This window comes from Mauremys mutica, chromosome 8 (assembly GCF_020497125.1).
Source record: "Mauremys mutica isolate MM-2020 ecotype Southern chromosome 8, ASM2049712v1, whole genome shotgun sequence".
Lineage (NCBI taxonomy): Eukaryota > Metazoa > Chordata > Testudines > Geoemydidae > Mauremys > Mauremys mutica.
This window is the reverse complement of record NC_059079.1, coordinates 24,600,279-24,620,471: the sequence shown is the minus strand read 5'-3', so window position 1 is coordinate 24,620,471 and position 20,193 is coordinate 24,600,279. Positions and strand designations below refer to the sequence as shown.

Below are 20,193 nucleotides of genomic sequence, written 5' to 3'. Positions count from 1 at the left end.
ATCAAGTGAATATTACAAAAAATGAAAAATATTTGCAAAGAAAATAACCTCCTGCTTTCTCCTGTTCCATTCTCTCTCTCTAACATACTGTTCTTTTCTTCTTTGCTTTTCATCTCTAGATCGCCTTTGATTTCTTTCTTCCCTTGCTTTCTGCATAGCTTCAAATTTATCCTTTACATCACCCTTGTGAAGTTTGGGCACATAGGATTTTTGTACAGGTTTAGATGAAGAAAGCAGAATCTTTGTGAAGATAAAGAAGAAGTAAAGATAAGGAAAAGAAAGTTGAAACAGATGGAGAGAAATTGTATGATAGATTGGTTTAGACAGAATGAGATTTATTAAAACAAAATACATATGTGATCATGATTTTTGTGCCACTGGCTACTGTCTGCCAAGCATCTTAGCTATACTTTACCATTTTTTTTAAAGTAATGAAGCAGTAATACATATGAAGGAATAAACTGAGTTTTGTTGGACTTTAGCTGTATGAATCCCACTGATTTTAATGGAGGGCTACGTAGTTAAACCCTGGATTTTGAGAATGTACTCTTATAACATATGAAATTTAAAAAAAGATATATACATCTCTATATTGTTGCATTATACTCACACTGAAAACAGAAATATATACTTGATTCCACCTCTAGAAGCAAGACTGGGATTTAGATTTCAGGTATGTACAAAGACATGGGTATTAGCATCACAGTGTCTAATATTTCTTTGGTTTCTTATGTAACAGATGTTTTACACCATACACTGTAGAATCTTTACACATGGTGGCATTTTAAAAGAAAAATATATATAATTCTTCCATTTAAAAAGTTAAACACATCATCAAAAACTGATTCCTTAAATATTGGGGTTGACCCAGCAATCCAGTGGCTACACATGACAGCTGAGGAGCCAAGCTCCCTGGGCCAACAGAGATCTATTGTCTACATGGCTGAAGAATTTTTAATGGGTGTTTCTATGCTAACACTTTCCTCATCTGTATGCTTCTGCTGGCTCCAGTTAGTACATTATACCCACATCTTACAAATATTTGAGTGTTCTGTCTCCTTTTACACTTTACTGCCAACAGAGTATGGTTGAATCAGCTGAAAAACTGACTGAAAACATTGTTTCATATTTGATGTGCTTTCTATTTGAGTACATCACACACTGTTATACTTGTTTTAACTCCTATCACTAAGTTATCTAGCTAGGATGCTAAAACAAATAGTTTGAGTAACTTAATCCGAACATTTTCTAAAGATATTAAAATATTTTAATCTTCATCTTGAATCATGAGTGGTGTAGGAAAGTGAATAAGGAAGTGTTATATACTCCTTCACATAACACATGAACCAAGGATCATCCAATTAATAGGCATCAGGTTTAAAAAAAGCATAAGGAAGTAATTGTTCACACAACGCAGCATCAACCTGTAGAACTCATTGCCATTGGATGTTGTGAAGGCCAGAAGTGTAACTGGGTTCAAAAAAGAATTAGATATGTTCATGGAGGATAGGTCCATCAATGGCTATTAGCCATGATGGGCAGGGATGCAACCCTATGTTCTAGGTGTCCCTAAACCTTTGACTGTTAGAACGTGGGACAAGATGACAGGAGATGGATCACTCAATAAATTCCCCCTGTTCTGTTCACTCCCTCTGAAGCATATGGCACCAGCCACTGTTGGAACACAGGATACTGGGATGGATGGAGCATTGGCCATTCTGGGTCAGACCATTCTTATGTTCTCCCACCTCTTTCCCCTTTTTTTCTGTCCTCTGAATTTTCAACAATGTTATGTTTCCTATTTTGTGATTCTCACTTCAGACATCCACTTCCAGCCTTTCAACAAAAGCTAATATTTAATGCATTCTAGTTTTTCTATAATAGCAAGAACCCCTTTAACATATTCCAGTAAATATAATAATCTTACATTCCTTAATCAAACTGTTCTTTTCAAGGGCTTCTCTGTTGCCTTAAGATACAAGGTGCATTCCCATTCTTTTCCTACAACTTATGCTCTTACTCATTTGCTGCTTACCAGTCTGAAATAAAGCATCAATCTTGTCTTTTGTCAGCATCACTTGTAAGTTATTACAGAACTTTGATTATTTTAAACTTGATACATACCTCAGTCTTCTGTACAATGTCATTCATGGTTTGTTGTTGTTCTGTGACCCGTCTGATATCTGGGTTTCTATTTTTACCTGTAAGAAATTGCTGCAGATTTATTACCAGCTTAGGAAGACTCACTCGTTAGTAAAAATTTCAACTATCTTTGTAGAAAAAAAGTTAGTCCAAATTTAAGCTTGGTCCACCACAACTTAATTTGGCCCTCCTGAGTGAAGATATATGAATGTGTACCGAGCACGCAATGGTACTGAAATGCAGTGGCAACAATTCACTATTTGAACTTCATTTGTTACTGATTCACCTACATAAATTATCATGATATTTAGCTTATATGTGATAGCCCTGACAATTATTAATACAAATAAACTGTCGATTAATCACAGTTAACTGACAATTAACTACAAAAAATTGCGATAAAAAATTAATCGTGATTGATCGCAGTTTTAATTGCACTGTTAAACATTAGAATACCAATTGAAATTTATTAAATATTTTGGATGTTTTTCTACATTTTCATATATATTATATTCTGTGTTGTAACTGAAATGAAACTGTAAATTATTTTTTATTATAAATATTTGCACTGTAAAAATTATAAATAAAAGAAATAGTATTTTTCAATTCACCTCATACAAGTACTGTGGTGCAATCTCTTTGTCGTGAAAGTGTAACTTACAAATGTAGAATTTTTTTTGTTACATAACTACACTCAAAAACAAAAAATGTAAAACTTCAGAGCCTACAAGTCCACTTAGTCCTACTTCTTATTCAGCCAATCATTAAGACAAACAAGTTTGTTTACATTTACAGGAGATAATGCTGCCTTCTTCTTATTTACAATGTCACCAGAAAGTGAGAACAGGCATTTGCATGGCACTTTTGTAGCTGGCATTGCAAGGTATTTATGTGTCAGATATGCTAAACATTCGTATGCCCCATCATGCTTTGGCCACCATTCCAGAGGACATGCTTCCATGCTAATGACGCTTGTTAAAAAAATGTGTTATTAAATTTGTGATTGAACTCCTAGCGGGGAGAATTCTATGTCCCCTGCTCTGTTTTACCAGCATTCTACCATACATTTCATGTTATAGCAGTCTCGGATGATGACTCAGCACATGTTCATTTTAAGAACACTTTCACTGCAGATTTGACAAAATACAAAGAAGGTACCAATGTGAAATTTCTAAAGATAGCTACAGCACTCAACCCAAGGTTTAAGAATCTGAAGTACTGTTCAAAATCTGAGAGGTATGAGGAGTGGAGCATGCTCCCAGAAGTCTTAAAAGAGCAACACTCTGATGCGGAAACTACAGAACCCAAACCAACAAAAAAGAAAGCTGCTTTGGATTGTTATTGAGCAGAACCCATCATCAGCATGGACGCGTGTCCCTTGGAATGGCGGCTGAAGAATGAAGGGGCATATGAATCTTTAGCGCATCTGGCATGTAAATATCTTGTGAGACAGGCTACAACGGTGCCATGAGAATGCCTGTTCTCACTTTCAGGTGACACTGTAAACAAGACACGTGCAGCATTATCTCCTGCAAATGTAAAGAAACTTGTTTGTCTGAGCGATTGGCTGAACAAGAAGTAGGACTGAGTGGACTTGCAGGCTCTAAAATTTGTTTTATTTTTTAATGCAGTTTTTTTTGTACATAATTCTACATTTGTAAGTTCAACTTTCATGATAAAGAGATTGCACTACAGTACTTGTATTAGGTGAATTGAAAAATACTATTTATTTTGTTTTTTACCATGCATATATTTGTAATAAAAATAAATATAAAGTGAGCACTGTACAGTTTGATTTCAATTACAACACAGAATACAATATATTTGAAAATGTAGAAAACATCCAAAAATATTTAAATAAATGGTATTCAATTACTGTTCAATCATGCAGTTAATTTGTTTAATCACTTGGCAGCCCTAATAATTGTATTTATTATTATCACTAATGGGACAGAAGGATGGTTCAGTGGTTAGGGTGCTAGCCTGGATCTCGAGACACCCAGGTTTAATTCCCTGTTCTGGCATAGATTTCCTGACTGTTTGACGCTGGGCAAGTCACTTCAGACTAGATCTTTCAAAGGTACCTAGGTGGTATACCACTGCTGATTTAAATGGAAGTTGGGTGCTTAAGTAACTTTGAGGAGCTGGGCCTCAGTCGGTTTGCATCTCAGTTCCACATCTGTAAAAGGGGAACATTAGTACCTTTCTGTCTTCCAGGGCTGTTGTGAAGATAAAGACAGTGAGGTGCTCATATAGTACAGTAAAGAGGGTTGGACATATTACCTTAGGAAGATAGAGTGCTGTACCAGGTAACTGAGTGTGAGCTAAGACCTCTAACACACTTTAAAGATTACAGCATTTCATATTTTAAAGCAAGCTATATTCATATGTTACTCCATTCAAATTGTGAATTAGCTCAAGTGAACAAAATGAAAAATAATGGATAATACATTACAAAATGTGCTTAATCTCCCTTATTCTGACAATTTAATTATCATTGGTCACATACAGATAAATAGTGTATATTATGAAAATAATGAGGTTTCTGAAGTGAAACAGGCAGGGGCCAGGGCCAAGACTTGCCAAGTTAACAACCTTCATCTGTAGAGTTTGCTACCCCTGGAGATCAGTACAGTCCTTGACCTAGACACCTCCAGAACGGATAGCAGATCAATTTTTCACACAATCTTTCCACAATGACAAAGATGAAAGAAGTCCGAATGGTTATTTCTGGAATAGTCAGTGAGGCTTAGGAACACACACAAATGAAAGGAGTACAGTGATGTTATGTGGAAGGTGCCTAACTTCTATGGCAGGTGCATTTAAAAAGTATAGATAGTATTTGGAGGAAAGATTATCTCTGGGTCCTTTCAATTACTGATTTCTCTTCAGATACTGCCAACTGTAGTAATGGTTTCAGGGACATGAACAAGTACCTATGAAGCTACCTTTATTCCACAGAGCACACTAATCTGTTTGGTAATGAAGAAAAGTACTTATCAATCTGGGCTGGATAAATCAATAACCTAGATATAAAAGACTATATCCCACCACCACACTAACAAATTGTAGCATTTTTATATAGTGTGCACATAACTGTTAGCTGTAATTGCTGACCACAGCAACTGTACTTGTCAACGTGAGAAAAAAAAACACACAAAGAGACAGATTTGTTCCATTGTGGCTCTTCAGTGAGAGGGTTTTTTTTTTCCTTTGCAACAGACCATATATAAAGCTTTGGTGTTGAAATGCAAACTGACATCTGTGCACTCTTTACTAGTATGAAAAGCCACACCAGTTAACGTAAGCAGAGATAAAAACCTCAGGAGCAAGCAAAACAATCTAATGCTAAAGATAGCGTAAGTGCAATGCCAGTAAAAGGCATGACCAAAAATGGTGGTGGTCCCTAATCTAGAGGTCAAACCAAGTAGTTTATGAATGAGCTAACTGTGATTATATGTGGTAGAATAAAGGTTAAAAGTCAATAAGCCTTGCTCAGTTTTGTTCAAACCCACATCAAGCATCACGACTGGTGTTTTACCATTAAGTGCTCCTATCTATAGTTGTGTTGTCACATTCTGTAAAACTACTCTGTGCGTGTGCCAACTGTGATTTGCTCATGCTTGGCTGTTTCTGAGGACTACCATTCATACATATTCATTTTCTGTATCAGTGGCCTCATATACAGAGTTTTCAAATAATACTACCTTTCCAGCAAAAACTTAAAGATATCTCTAGGAATGTGTTATCACAGTTTTAAAACTTTGTATGTGGGACCAAATAGGCGGTTGAGGCTATAACCAGAAGTAATTTTTTTTCTTGTGAATTCCTTATTTCCTGAAGCAGCATTAGGTCTTATGGGTAGCATCTGTGAAAATCAAGTTTATTTGATTAAAGCCACATAATACTCATCATTGCATAGTACAATTTGATTTTTTCATTACACATTAGCTGTTTTCTTAAACCATGCTTTTCAATATAATGACTTATAAAATAAGGCCTCAGTCCTGCGATGAATTCCAGCCCAGGGGTCTGCCTATGCTTAGCTCATTGCTGGATTGGGGCCGAAGCCTCTCTTCATAAAACTGCTATAATTTGTTATATAAATTTTTTAAACATTATTCTATATTTTATCTTTTTAACTTAAAATCATTAATGGAAATAGTTTTATAAATGTAAATATTTCTCTGCAGTATTTGTAAGCAACATAACACTGCAATGCTATTTAAAGCAAGCAGAATGTCAACCTGGCTAGTCTATTTTCATTGCCCGAAATGACTGAAATACAAGAAGCAGAACAATTCCTACAACAATCTAGACTTTAATGTGTTTTTTTAATAATGAAGATGGTGTTAGGAACACAGGCACTTGAATCTGTTTTTTAAAACAGCTGGTTTCAGCTGGCCAGTGTCCTTTCTCAGCTCTTGATGATGATGGATATAAATATATTTATTACAGTGATCGATATTTTAAAATCTATGGAAATAAGACTTTTAGTTAACAAAGGTCTACTAAAGTAGGCTGTAAGCTCCCTACTCATCTCTTTACTCATTAATAAATTATTTTAATAATGAATGTGGATCTTTATGGCTTCATAAAGTAGTAGCCACTTGTTTTCAGTATAAAGCATTTAAAAAAATTATCCTGGAACCTTAAATGCCTATGGATGCTACTATATCTTAGACTAATATGGAATTCTGATATGCTAACGGATGGTCTTGTAGACCACAGTAGTTACAACAGCAAGAAACAACAGTGTGTGAGAGTAATTAGGCACAGTGATTCTGCTGTGGTTTATAAAAGCAAAAAACTTTCCACCAACTTCAGTTCATTAGGTACATATCCTCTGACAGGATCAGGACCTCTAATGAACCCAATTGTAACCAATCTTAAACCAAGTATTTTTTATCAGCCTTCCCAAATGAAAGTTGATACATTAATAATACCAAATACCCTACTCATGGACTGATAAAAGGCAGGCGCGTGAGTTTGTTAGAGTTATTTGAACTGTTGAATAAAAACACAGAAAGTACTCAAATCAGCTGTAGTTTCCATTTGGACTGCCTGTCTGCAAGTTGGTGATAGCATGTTCTAATTCTGTTGTGTCTAGAAATGCTCTAGATGCTTCTTGCAAACATTTTTGTGGTATCTGAATTCCTGCAAACTTTAGCAGGTGTCAGTTTACCCTTTGAGCATTTGTTTTAGGGTATATCTCATGCTGTTTTCTTAGTGTCCTCAACTAGCAAGCCTGTTGTGATAAGCATGGCCTGTTCTGTTTGGGTAAAGCCATTTTTCCAGGTGGATCTTGATAGCCAAGATCCACCTGGGAAAGTCAGGAAAAGAAACATCAAACCCCCGCCCCCAACCTTGTTTCTGATTTGGCAGCCTTGGAACTAGCACATTCATGTGTTATATTTAAAATATAAATAAATACAGCTAAATCAGTTTTACCACATGCATTTAACAGAAACGTAAAACAATCATTAAGAAGATTCAAAAATTGACAAAACTATTCAACTTTTGTTCTCCTTTGACCTACAAAATCTTTGGAAATCAGATGGACCTTTCAGTGTATCCTGAAAGTCACCAAATATAGGATCTGGAGGAAGAGGATTCCAAAGATGACCTTGCACAGGGCACTACTTTTCTGTTAGCTGACATACTCCCCACCGCCTTAATACATGTAAGTGGTTATATACGCTATACGTGACTTCCCCTTAAAATACTCTGGAAATTGCAGCTAGTACAGAATGCAACTGCTTACTATGTAGATTTTGGCATAGGTAGCACATTACATTTATGTACCACCCTCAGCTCCATTTAAGGTTTTTTAATATTTAAAAATGCTTTTAAGTTTGGGCCTTATAGATGTTCAATACTATTTTGAGAGAGTCTAGGGAAGCTACCATTAGCTGAACACCTCAATTTTACATTAACAAAGGCATGGCTGACCACAGTGAGGTCCATATTCAGAAAGTCTGCAATCTTCTTACTTAAGAAAACATGTTGGAAAAACTCCGTTGGCAACTACTACTGTTTGACCATCCAGATGCAGATCCAACAAGACTCCATGTTGTGAGCCTGAAAAATGGCAGGCATACCTCTGTAAGTGGGAACACTGATATAAGTACCATTTAGGGTTGCCACCTTTCTAATTCCTGGGAATCAGACCCTGAGGCCTCACCCCCATCCCGCCTCTGCTCCACCTCTTTCCCTGAGGCCCCACCCCCTTCACTTGCTGGATTGTCTCAAGGACCCAGTCTGTGAAGGCAGTGTAAGGTGCCCTTGAAGTAGCAGTAAACTGGGCACCTGACAACCCTAAATGGCACCCAGACACAGAAGTAAAAAACTGGACTGTCCAGGTAAAAACCAGATGGGTAGCAACTCTAGTGCCATTTCTTCCAGTTGCTTCCCCGACCTATAAGTATCACTTTACCCTTAATCTAAATTTCACACACAGCTAGATGGCTCTAATCCAATTACTGCAATTACTTTTTGATGCTGGGTAAATCATACTCCACCATCTATGTCAGAAGATACACCTCTACCTCAATATAACACTGTCCTTGGGAGCCAAAAAATCTTACCGTGTTATAGGTGAAACCGTGTTATATTGAACTTGCTTTGATCCACCGGAGTGCGCAGCCCACCCCCCCGGAGCACTGCTTTACCACATTATATCCAAATTTGTGTTATATTGGGTTGCATTATATTGAGGTAGCGGTGTATGAAGTACATCTGTTGCATGCTAAATACATTTCAGCCCACAGTTGCACTCCTAATAACATCCTATATACCTTGAACAGAAACAGTGACAAAACTGAATTCTGTTTGATGCCTGAGAGAGCATTTGTCTGATACTACCCTCTAGGATCTTTCAGAAAGGAAGGAACAGAGCTACTTCCTCACCATTTCCAAGTGGGGCAGATCAAAGTGCACTATGGAACTTTTCATGCACAGCAACTGACTCCACGCAGACACTCCATGTGTGACAGTCTAATCCAGGGGCAGGCAACCTATGGCATGTGTGCCAAAGGCAGCACACGAGCTGATTTTCAGTGGCACTCACACTGGCTGGGTCCTGGCCACCGGTCCGGCGGGGCTCTGCATTTTAATTTAATTTTAAATGAAGCTTCTTAAACGTTTTAAAAACCTTATTTACTTTACATACAACAATAGTTTAGTTATATATTATAGACTTATAGAAAGAGACCTTCTAAAAATGTTAAAATGTATTACTGGCTCGCGAAATCTTAAATTAGAGTGAATAAATGAAGACTCGGCACAGCACTTCTGAAAGGTTGCCGACCCCGGTCTAATTTGAGGTAGATTTACACCCCAACTTGCTGCATGCTAACTGTTTATATAAGCAAGCCCTTTATATGTTTTTGCTTGGACCTACTCATAAGTAAGCTACCCCTCATGAGCAACAATATTAGATGAAGGATCCTTCAGATTGGCCTTATCACTAGGAAAGAATCGACCAGTATAGTCTCTGTATGCTATGCTGCTTCTAAATAAGAGGGCATTTTGCTATGAGTGCCTTCACTAATTCCCTTGGCTAGGGGGAAGTATTACTGCTTCTAAAAGTCTCAGTTATATATCCCAGTTTTGGAAGGAAGCCTGTCCCAGTGAAAGCAAGTCCTTGTAACAGAAGCAAGGTTTACTCTCTGGGAAGGCAGAGGCCTACTGTACATAGGCATTGTGTATTTTTACCCCATCAATGGGTGCTGTGTCTTCATTGTATACTTGGTTGTGCATAACAATCATATCTCAGCTTTTCAGGGAAAGTTTGCTTCCTTGATATCACAATACTGTTCCAACTTTTCTGTACATATTTTTGGTTATTGGAGCCCTCCCACAGGGTTTCCCTTCTATAGCATTCCCATAGTTGGAATGACAAACCTGAATATGATGGAGAAATGAATTTGTTACCTGATTATTTTGCTTCTTGGACTAGTCAGTCTTGTCATCTCATCGCCTCTCTAACTGATATACATCTAAAGTTACATTTCAGTTCAGCTGGGTAAAGGTACATCTCAGGAAATATTAGTCTAATGTTTTAATACTGTTAATCAAAGTTCTTAGATTATGTTTAATCTTTATAAACAGTCTAGGTAGGGGTTTTTGCAGGAGGGGAAGCCAAACCTCCATCCTGTGATTGACAGGTCTGGTCTGGACCCTGCAGCTGCAGAGCAGAGGAAACCCCATTATAAGAATAGCTTGTCTGCATATAATGGAGAAAATTATTACTCAATAGGCTAAAAATGAAATCTTAACTATAGTGCTTGATGACTATCACAAAAACAGTAACAGACGTAAAACTAGGAAACAGGTTAGGTAATGTTATTGGTTTAGCTGCTATGGGAAAATATCTGAATCTCTGCAGGCTTGTTTAAAAAACACAATTTACTTATCTTACTGGTTCTAAGATGGGGGTGGAGGGGAAATGACCGACTATCTGATATGTCTTTACCAGCTATAATTGGGTCACTTCTCTCTCTCTCTCTCTCACACACACACACACACACACACACAAATCACTGCTATTCAGACAAAATTAAAATAAATACAGAAAGATGTTACAAGACAGCAAAAATTTGATTCTTCCTTGTCAACTCTTAAGCTGAAAAGTCTGTTTAAACATAATGTATCCCCTTATGTAAGAATTACACCACCCTTTAACTGAACAAAAGCTGTTGCATAGCCTTCATCAAATAAAGTTATTCTAGATTTTGTTTTAAAATATGTTGTCTATCATTAACAGAAGACCTAAGGCAGATTAAAACTGTCCTTATTTCCTATTTTGAAGCAATTTAGTTATACTAGTTTGAAACTGTGAAAACTTATGTTTAGCAATAGACTAATGAACATTCTCATATAGATGATACAGATGGAGAAGACCTACTTGGGACTTAGTCCACCTCTACTCTACCCCTAAATAAAGGGCTATTTTCAGCAGATACAGGAATAGAAAGCTAGGTTGAAAACAACGTATCTAGTTCCTCAATAACTCCCCTTTCTAATAGGCTTATCTACTGTCTTACTGGCAACTGTATAAACATGTATTTTCACAGCATAGTCTTACGTTTACCATCTGTCTCCTTTTGATGACTCACCCACAGGGAAGATGGTTTCCTACTTATAAAACAATCTTTTGAGACTTGGAAATTTACTACTTGTGGTCAAGGCTCTTAGGGACAAGAAAGCACAGCTAGTTAACATATTTAATAAAAACTGAGTTTAATGAAGCTGGGAAGAGGACAAAAGAAAGGAGCATTTCCCCTGCTCACTTTTCATCACTTGAGCCCTACTTATACCCTGACTATAACTTTCTCAAACTACATCTTTTAAAATATAGCAAAATAAGGCCTAGTTTGAAACTACCATTAGCCTCTGCACAAAGCAGATACTGAAAGCATCCTACCTCAGCTGGTGTAAACTGCTATTGCTCCATTGACTTCAATGGAGCTGACACTGGATATCAGCTTAGGATCTTGCCCCTAGAATCTTATTCTGCATTCGTTCACTACAAAACCAACTCATATTTTTGCATATTTTACATAAGAGAAACTATTTACCCCAAAAATTATATGAAATTGATGTCTGTCTAGAATATCAACCAGTAATTAAACCACTGAACAGAGATGATATTCATTCTTCTTTTCCCAAACTTTTAAACTTTAAAAATCCAGTTTTATAAAGTGAAGGTGCTCACATTACAGCTCCAAGTTAGATGCACGACTATGTTACAGCTAAAGTATCATAGCAGAATAATCTTAGCAGACATTATTATGGTAAATCAGATTATTGTAATTGCTTTGCTTATACTGACAGACATTTCGAATAAGCACCATTACCATAGTATCTCAGTACTATGTCCAAACTTAGGATAATCTTTTTTCTGTATGATAGAGAGCGGCCTTCTTGTTCCCACCGGGTTTAAGAGAGTGGGGAATGATCTTAAGGTCTATGTTCCAGGAAAAATGTATGCGGGAGGGGGAGAATCTGCCCTGTTACTGGGAGAAGGCATACTTTGGGTAACCTTACACTGGGCCTTATGTAGCAAGACTCTGACTCATCCTAATTTCTGGTGGTAGCAAATTTCCTTGAGTGAGAAAGCAACATGCTCAGCCCTAAACTACAACATCCCACATTATTACAGATGCTGCAGCAGAATAGAGGAGCAGATGTGATGGAGACAGTTTGACGAAGGCTGAGAGGATGTTTTAAAAATAAAGACTAGGACCTTGAAATGCAGAATCATATAGGGCAAGGATCCAAGGTAGAGTGTGGAGTACTGTTGTGATTTGCTTTCAGTAGTTTGTCCTTCCTGGAAAGTAGGGCACTGCTTGTTGAACTAGATACAGTTTCCATATAGACCCCAAGGTCATGTCCAGATAAAACACACTGCAGTAATCCAGGGTGGAAATGATAGATAGATCTCTGTAGTTACACCTGCATTTGAAAGGAGAGGATGAAGTCTCCTGGCTCAGGCCTGGTCTACACTACGTATTTAAACCGAATTTAGCAGCGTTAAACCGATTTAACCCTGCACCCGTCCACACAATGAGGCCCTTTATATCGATATAAAGGGCTCTTTAAACCTATTTCTGTACTCCTCCCCGACGAGAGGAGTAGCGCTGAAATCGGTATTGCCATGTCGGATTAGGGTTAGTGTGGCCGCAAATCGACGGTATTAGCCTCTGGGCGGTATCCCACAGTGCACCAATTGTGACCGCTCTGGAAAGCAATCTGAATTGGCCAGGTAGACAGGAAAAGCCCCACAAACTTTTGAATTTCATTTCCTGTTTGCCCAGCGTGGAGCTCTGATCAGCACGGGTGGCGATGCAGTCCCAAATCCAAAAAGAGCTCCAGCATGGACCGTATGAGAGATACTGGATCTGATTGCTGTATGGGGAGACAAATCTGTTCTATCAGAGCTCCGTTACAGAAGACAAAATGACAAAGCATTTGAAAAAATCTCCAGGCTATGACAGACAGAGGCCACAGCAGGGACTCAGCACAGTGCTGCGTGAGAAGCGTAACGGAAAGCCAAAGAATCAAATGGATGCTCATGGAGGGAGGGAGGGGGTACTGAGGACTTCAGCTATCCCACAGTCCCCGCAGTCTCCGAAAAGCATTTGCATTCTTGGCTGAGCTCCAAATGCCTGAAGGGTCAAAAACATTTTCCCGGGTGTTTCAGGGTGTATGTTGTCATTACACCCTTCACCCCCCTCGAAAGAAAAGGGAAAAAAATCATTTCTCGCCTTTTTTCAATGTCACCCTATGTCTACTGCATGCTGCTGGTAGATGGGGTGCTGCAGCACTGAACACCAGCATCCCCTTCCTGGTGGCAGACGGTACAATATGACTGCTATCCATCGTCATCATCAGCCCGTGAGTGCTCCTGGCTGGCCTTGGTGAGGTCGGCCGGGGGCGCCTGGGTAAAAATAGGAATGACTCCCGGTCATTCCCGGCAGATGGTACAGAAGGATTGGTAACTGTCCTCATCATAGCAACTGGGGGCTGAGCTCCATCAGCCCCCCCCCCTTTCATGTCTAAAGAAAAGATTCTGTACTGCCTGGACTATCATAGCAGCGGGAGGCTGCGCTCCTCTCCCCCCCCCCACCCTTTAATGTCCTGCCTGGACTATCATAGCAGCTGGAGGCTGCCTCCCCTCATTTTATCTCACTAAAAGTCAGTGTTTCTTATTCCTGCATTCTTTATTACTTCATCACACAAATGTGGGGACACTGCCACGGTAGCCCAGGAGGATTGGGGGATGAGGGAAGCAACGGGTGGGGTTGTTGCAGGGATACCCCCTAGAATGGCATGCAGCTCAACATTTCTGCGGGATCTCTGGGGCTCTGACACGGAGCGGCTGTGCTCTCTGGTTCTCTAGTACACTTGCCCCATGTTTTAGGCAGGACTGACTCTATTTTTAGACAAAACAGAAAGAAGGGAATGACCCAGGGAGTCATTCCCATTTTTGTCCATGCGCCTCCGGCCGACCTCAGCGAGGCCAGCCAGGAGCACCCATGACAGCAGCAGATGGTACAAAAGGATTGATAACCGTCATCGCCAATTTCCAAATGCAAACGGTGCAAAATGACTGATAACCATCATCTCATCGCCAATTTACAATGGCAGCCGGTGCAATAGGGATGGTAATCGTCTCTGTTACCTTGCAAAGGCAAATGAATGCTGCTGTGTAGCACTGCAGTACCGCCTCTGTCAGCAGCATCCAGTACACATACGGTGACAGTGACAAAAGGCAAAACAGGCTCCATGGTTGTCATGCTATGGCATCTGCCAGGGCAATCCAGGGAAAAAGGGCGCGAAATGATTGTCTGCCGTTGCTTTCCCAGAGGAAGGATTGAGTGACGACATTTACCCAGAATCACCCCGTGACATTGTTTTTGCCCCATCATGCATTGGGATCTCAACCCAGAATTCCAATGGGCGGGGGAGACTGCGGGAACTATGGGATAGCTACGGGATAGCTACCCACAGTGCAACGCTCTGGAAATCGACGCTAGCCTCAGTACATGGACACACACCACCGAATTAATGTGCTTAGTGTGGCCGCGTGCACTCGACTTTATACAATCTGTTTTTAAAAACCGGTTTCTGTACAATCGGAATAATCCTGTAGTATAGACATACCCTCAGTAAAGATAAAAGGCATTTCTGGCTGCTGCTTCTGTTGGATAGTCCAGGAGTAGAGTTGACGCCAACAAGACTGAGAGACTGCATAACACCTTGAGGTCGCAGCTCCTACTACTTCCTTGAAATGCTTTTCTCTGTTTCTAACCATCACTTCAGTCTTCCTAGACTGAATCTGACCCATCTTTTTTTCCCCATCTAAGGTCTTGGCTACACTTGGAAGTTACAGCGCAATAAAGGAGCCCCGGGCCCAATAGCTCACTACCCGTCCACACTGGCAAGGCATGTACAGCGCTCTGACTCCATGGCTAAAGACCAGCTGGTACTCCACCTCAGCGAGTCGAATAACATTTGCTGTGCCCCCACTGGAGCGGCGTGGCGCCAGTGTGAACGAGGTGTTGCATTTCTGCGCTCTGATCGGCCTCCAGAAATGTCCCATAATCCTCTTAAGTCAAGTGGCCACTCTTGTCTTTGTTTTCAATCGCAACAAGAATGCGGATATGCCCTTTGAAAGCTCCATTTCTGACAGCCGGCTGCTTATCTGCCCGAGACAAAGCAACCATTAGTGTGGAATGCTGTGAGTGAGAGAGAGAGAGGCAGGAGTGGAGGGGAGGTCTGCTGCTGTCAGAACTTACAAGACAGCATGCTGACATGTTCTTAGCCCCCACAAAACCTACTCTTCCCCCCCAACATACACACAACACACTCCCTGTCACACTCCACCCCCATTTGAAAAGCACGTTGCAGTCACTTGCATGCTGGGATAGCTGCCCATAATGCACCGCTCCTAATGCCGCTGCAAGTGCCACAAATGTGGCCACAGCAGAGCGCTTGAAGCTGTCAGTGTGGACAGACTGCAAGGCTTTCCCTACTGCACTCTATGATGGTGGGTTTAACTCACAGCACTCTACATCTGTAAGTGTAGCCATGCCCTAGGTTCCAATTTACTTCAGACACTGGAACAGCTGGGAAATGGCACTCTCTCCTGTTCAGCAAGATATCCTTAGAGATGAGTTTAAGCACAGTAGTGGCTTCTTCCATTGAGGAAAATGGATATCTTAAACTTTATGGGCCCAATACATATTTCCATCTACTTGTAAATTTCCAGGATATAAATGATCAATTCCTCATTGTCAACTCTTCAAAATACTTCTACCTTTTATCAACAGTATTTCTTACAAATATATATTTATTCAATTAGCAAAAGAGATCTCCCTTACCATTAAAAGAAATGTCAGAACAAATGACATCCGCAAAATACATTCTCAAACATAAAATTCAATTACAACAAAAAAACAACATTTAGCAATGTAAAATGTACTCATAAAACGTTCCATTTTCAGATTACTTTTAATAAAGCCAAGCAGACAAAACTATAATTAAATTTATTTTATCTGAAAATATATCTAACATCAGATTGCACCATTTGGAAGCAACTTATAGAGACATTTTGGATGAGAACAGAAGGGAAGGAGGAATTTATTTTGTCATCCTTATTGAACTCCAACTACTGAGAGACAGACATAAGAAATGGCTTGCGCATGCACAGCTCTACTAAAGAGAGAGTATTTTTAAACAACTCAATCAAAATAACAATTTTAGCAAAAAGGTTAGCTGCCCAAATTACTGACTCCATTCATATTTCTTTCCTGGGCTCCTTTTGTAAAGACAAACATCATAAAACTGAAAATTTTGAAATACTATTGAATTAATACTAATACAGCTCATTACAGCATTTGAGACCTGTAATCATTTTACGTTAAAAGTTGCTATAAATGCCCCACCACTTCACACTGGCCTAGATCACAGTTTTATTAAACAGGCATATTGCATTTAACAAAAAACATTAAAATGACTTGTCAGTTTTTTCTACAGGCCAATAAGTTACACTATCTGCTGATTTGAACTGGGTCACGGTTTAAGGAGTAAAGACCATTTTGGTCTATCTGTCTCACTCATCACTGTTTCCAGGTAGGCCCTCTTGATCCTTCATTTGTATGTCATAAGTTATTTTGCTATTAATCACAAAGCCCTTCTTCACCGGCCAACTATTTCCCCACAATCATTATTTATTGTTATTTTAAAAAAATGAGTTAAGTCACATAGTAATTATTTCTGCGCATAAAGCATAGAGAAGGGGACATGTGGCTAAAACAGTGCTTTATTGGAGCACGGCAGCAAAGCAATTTTTTTGCTATGACTATAGTAATATTATCCAAAGGTGCCTTTTATTAAATTTAGTGAAAGTGAAGCAAGCAGCAGTGACTACAATTATAAAAATAAGCAAATGAGCGCAGTGCTGGTTTGCCGAGTTAGATTTAGGGGTATAGGCTGATGACAGCTCTTCCACCCCCTCACCCAGGGACTCTGTCACCACTAACCCTGGCACTATTTTTAGCTCAGCATCTTATTTCCAGTAGTCTCCCTAGTCTCCAATCAGTTCTACACCTGCAAGTGTTAAGAGGTTTCCTTTTCACTCTAGCCTGACATCTGGGAGTCAGAAAAAAAACAACCCCCAAAACATAGGTTAACCCAAGTCATACAACAGGAATAGGTTAAATTCCTGAAAGGGCAGGGTCCCCACACACGGCTGTGGATGAGGAGACATGGGCCAGTGCATAAGATTTGCTTCACTTCTCCCCCTCAGACCAGGCGCCGCTCATTTGTATGGTAACAGTCCAGTCACAGCGACTGCTCAGGCCTGCACTGTTCTAGCTGGCGTCCCCCGACGCTGAGCTAGTGTCTGACACAGGCTCTCCTGCTGTCTAGCCCTGCGTGCGCGCTGCTGGGCAGCTGAAATGGCTTCAAAGCCGGAGAGGGGAAAGCTGGGGGCTGCCCCAGCAGCGAGATGACAGAACTCAACGGTGTCCCCCTGAACCACAACGAAACAGGCATCGCATGTACTCATTTCCCTGCCGCTGCGGGGGGGCTGCGGCTGCAAGGACCTGGTCTCCCGCGAGGCGGGGGTGTAACACTTGGGTCGCGTTTCAGGTGTTGCGTTTAGGGTGCGGGTGCGGGGGGTGGCCTGTGATACGCAGGAGTCGGGCTGGACGACGGGGTGCCGCCTTCTGGCCTTAATATCTCACCATAGCTGACGCTCACTAGGGACGGGGGGACGGCGCAGCCAAGGGTGCGACAGGGGGAGCCCCGGGAGAGGGGAAAGGGGAGCCCCAGCTGGGGCTCACGGCGGAGGGGAGGCGGGCTGGGGGAAGCGGAGCCAGGCCCCGCGGCGGAGAGGAGAAGGGGGAGCCGCAGGACGGGACAGAGGCACAGGGAGGAGAGGAGTCGGTCTGGGTGGGGAAAACCCTGCGCCGTGCGCCCGGGCTGGGAGAGCAGCGCCCTGGCTGCGCGGAGCGGGAGCCGCGCCGATCCCGCTGAAGTTTTCTGGGGGAGTTTTATGCCCCGCGGAGCGTCTTACCTGGGGGTCCTGCCCGCGGCTCCGGCTCACGCTAATCCCGAGGGCAGGCAGGCAGGCAGGCTGGCTGGCTGGCTGGCGAGCGGCGGCGGCGCGGCTGTGGCTGCTGCTGAGCGCCCCTTGGCTGCCGCCGCTGCCTCCGGCTCTGCAAGTTTCCATAAAAGTCCTGGTGCGCAGCCCGCGCCCGCATTCCAGGCGCGCCCGGCCCGGCTGCAGCTGTCCCGACGCTGCCGCCGCGGCCCCCTCCCCTCCGGCACAGACCGACTCAGCGCGCCTGGGGCAGAGCCAAGCCCCCGGCCGCGCCGCATGGGGCCAGCCCGCCCAGCCACGGCGGCGGTTATTTCGGGCTGGAAGCGCCACCGGCTATAAATAACCCGGGGCTCCCGGGAGCAAAGCGTTCCCGGGCCGGCTCCCCCGGGGCCGGCCTCCCAGCCACGGTTACTTGGGAGGGGAGGTGACCCAAGGAAGCCTGGCAGGTGAGACAAGCACGGGACCAGTGCAGCGAAACAGACCATGCCGTGGCCAAGTGGCACCTGCCATGCTGGGCAGAGGTGAGGCCGTGGCAGGTAGATCTACCCAGGGCGCCTCAGGTATTTGGAAGGCACCTATCACCTTAGTGTCGTCTAAGCAGTCAGAAAATACTCACCCCCAGCAAGCCTTTCAAGGGGCCTCTTCCCACACAAAGTTCTGCACCAGGGCACGCAGAGATCACTCACTGGTGTATGCTTTGTGAGCAACTGTGCTCTGGGCCTCAGGCCCTGAAGCCCTGGGGCATTTTATAGCACTGAGCCCATGAAAGCAGACAGCTAATAATAGTATGTGACAGTTAACTGTGGTGGAGTGGGGAAGAGTCCGGCCAGTGCCAGCTCTATGGAACTAAGTTAGCTTCCTAATGAAGAATATATAAATTATTCCAAAACAGGCATTTAGGGAACAGATGGTCCCTAGCTTCCTTGCCCTGGAAATTAAGAACGTTTCTGTGCTAGATGCACAAATATAACTTAAAAACTTGAATATGCGTTATCTGTTGTACTGTGCTTAGTACAGTGGATTTGACTTGGTTGCATGCACCTTAAAATAATAAATGATAGTGCAGCTGGCAGTTTGAACATCAGGCTGGAAATAAGGCATAATTACTTTCAGTGTTAAAAAACTAACTGTTGGAACAATTTACCAAGGGTTGTGGTGGATTCTCCATCATTGAATTTTAAATGAAGATCAGATGTTTTTCTAGAAGATCTGCTCTAGGAATTATTTTGGGGAAGGTCTAGAGCTTGTGCTATATAACAGGTCAGACTAAATGATCACAATGGTCCCTTCTGGCCTTGTACTCTCTGGAGATTTAAAAAGGAAAAAAAAAGTGAGCAAGACGGGGACACACGAATTCCTCATCCTTTCCTCACTCAAGTGGCTGAACCAATGTCTCTGAACCAATGTTTCTGGGTTAAAATGAAGATGGGATGATTTAACTTGACTTCTTTTTAGATAGCTATGAGCAATTTGAAAAAGAGGGTTAAAATAAAATGTCCTGTGACCTTGTGTTACAGGGTACTGTGTGGGTGTCTACAAGAATTAGATGGGAAAGTACCATCTATTTAGGTTGTTAAAATGATGCTTTTTGCCCCACAAAACTATTTATAATGTACCCATCACTGTGGAATCTGAGAACTTAAAAAAAATATTAGTCATCTCTGCTCCTCCTTTCTACTAACAAATTAAATTAAAGGAGATAGGATATCTCCAAGAACTGGAAGGGACCTTGAAAGGTCATTGAGTCCAGCCCCCCTGCCTTCAGTAGCAGGACAACCAAGTACTGATTTTGCCCCAAATCCCTAAGTGGCCCCCTCAAGGCTTGAACTCACAACCCTGGGTTTAGCAGGCCAATGCTCAAACCACTGAGCTATCCCTCCCCTTGTAGTATGATGGCTTAGAGCAGGAGGGGTGTCAAACTAATTGAGAGGCGATCA

At 41.6% G+C, this 20,193-nt stretch overlaps 1 protein-coding gene across 8 annotated transcripts in view; it reads right to left on the bottom strand.

Moving 5' to 3' along the window:
• NEXN (nexilin F-actin binding protein) overlaps positions 1-18,964 on the bottom strand; it is a 55,407-nt gene extending 36,443 nt beyond the window's left edge. For 6 of the 8 annotated variants that reach the window (XM_045026388.1, XM_045026392.1, XM_045026393.1 and 3 more), the window contains exons 1-2: positions 18,230-18,296; positions 2,125-2,201 (exon numbers count right to left, since the gene is read on the bottom strand). In XM_045026388.1, coding sequence (XP_044882323.1) covers positions 2,125-2,151 — 27 coding nt within the window. In that variant the 5' untranslated portion in view covers positions 2,152-2,201; positions 18,230-18,296. Of the gene's footprint in view, positions 1-48; positions 428-2,124; positions 2,202-18,229; positions 18,297-18,872 lie in introns of those variants that run through there. The other 2 variants (XM_045026389.1, XM_045026395.1) reach the window with 2 other exon arrangements.
• Positions 18,965-20,193: the final 1,229 nt, after the last annotated feature.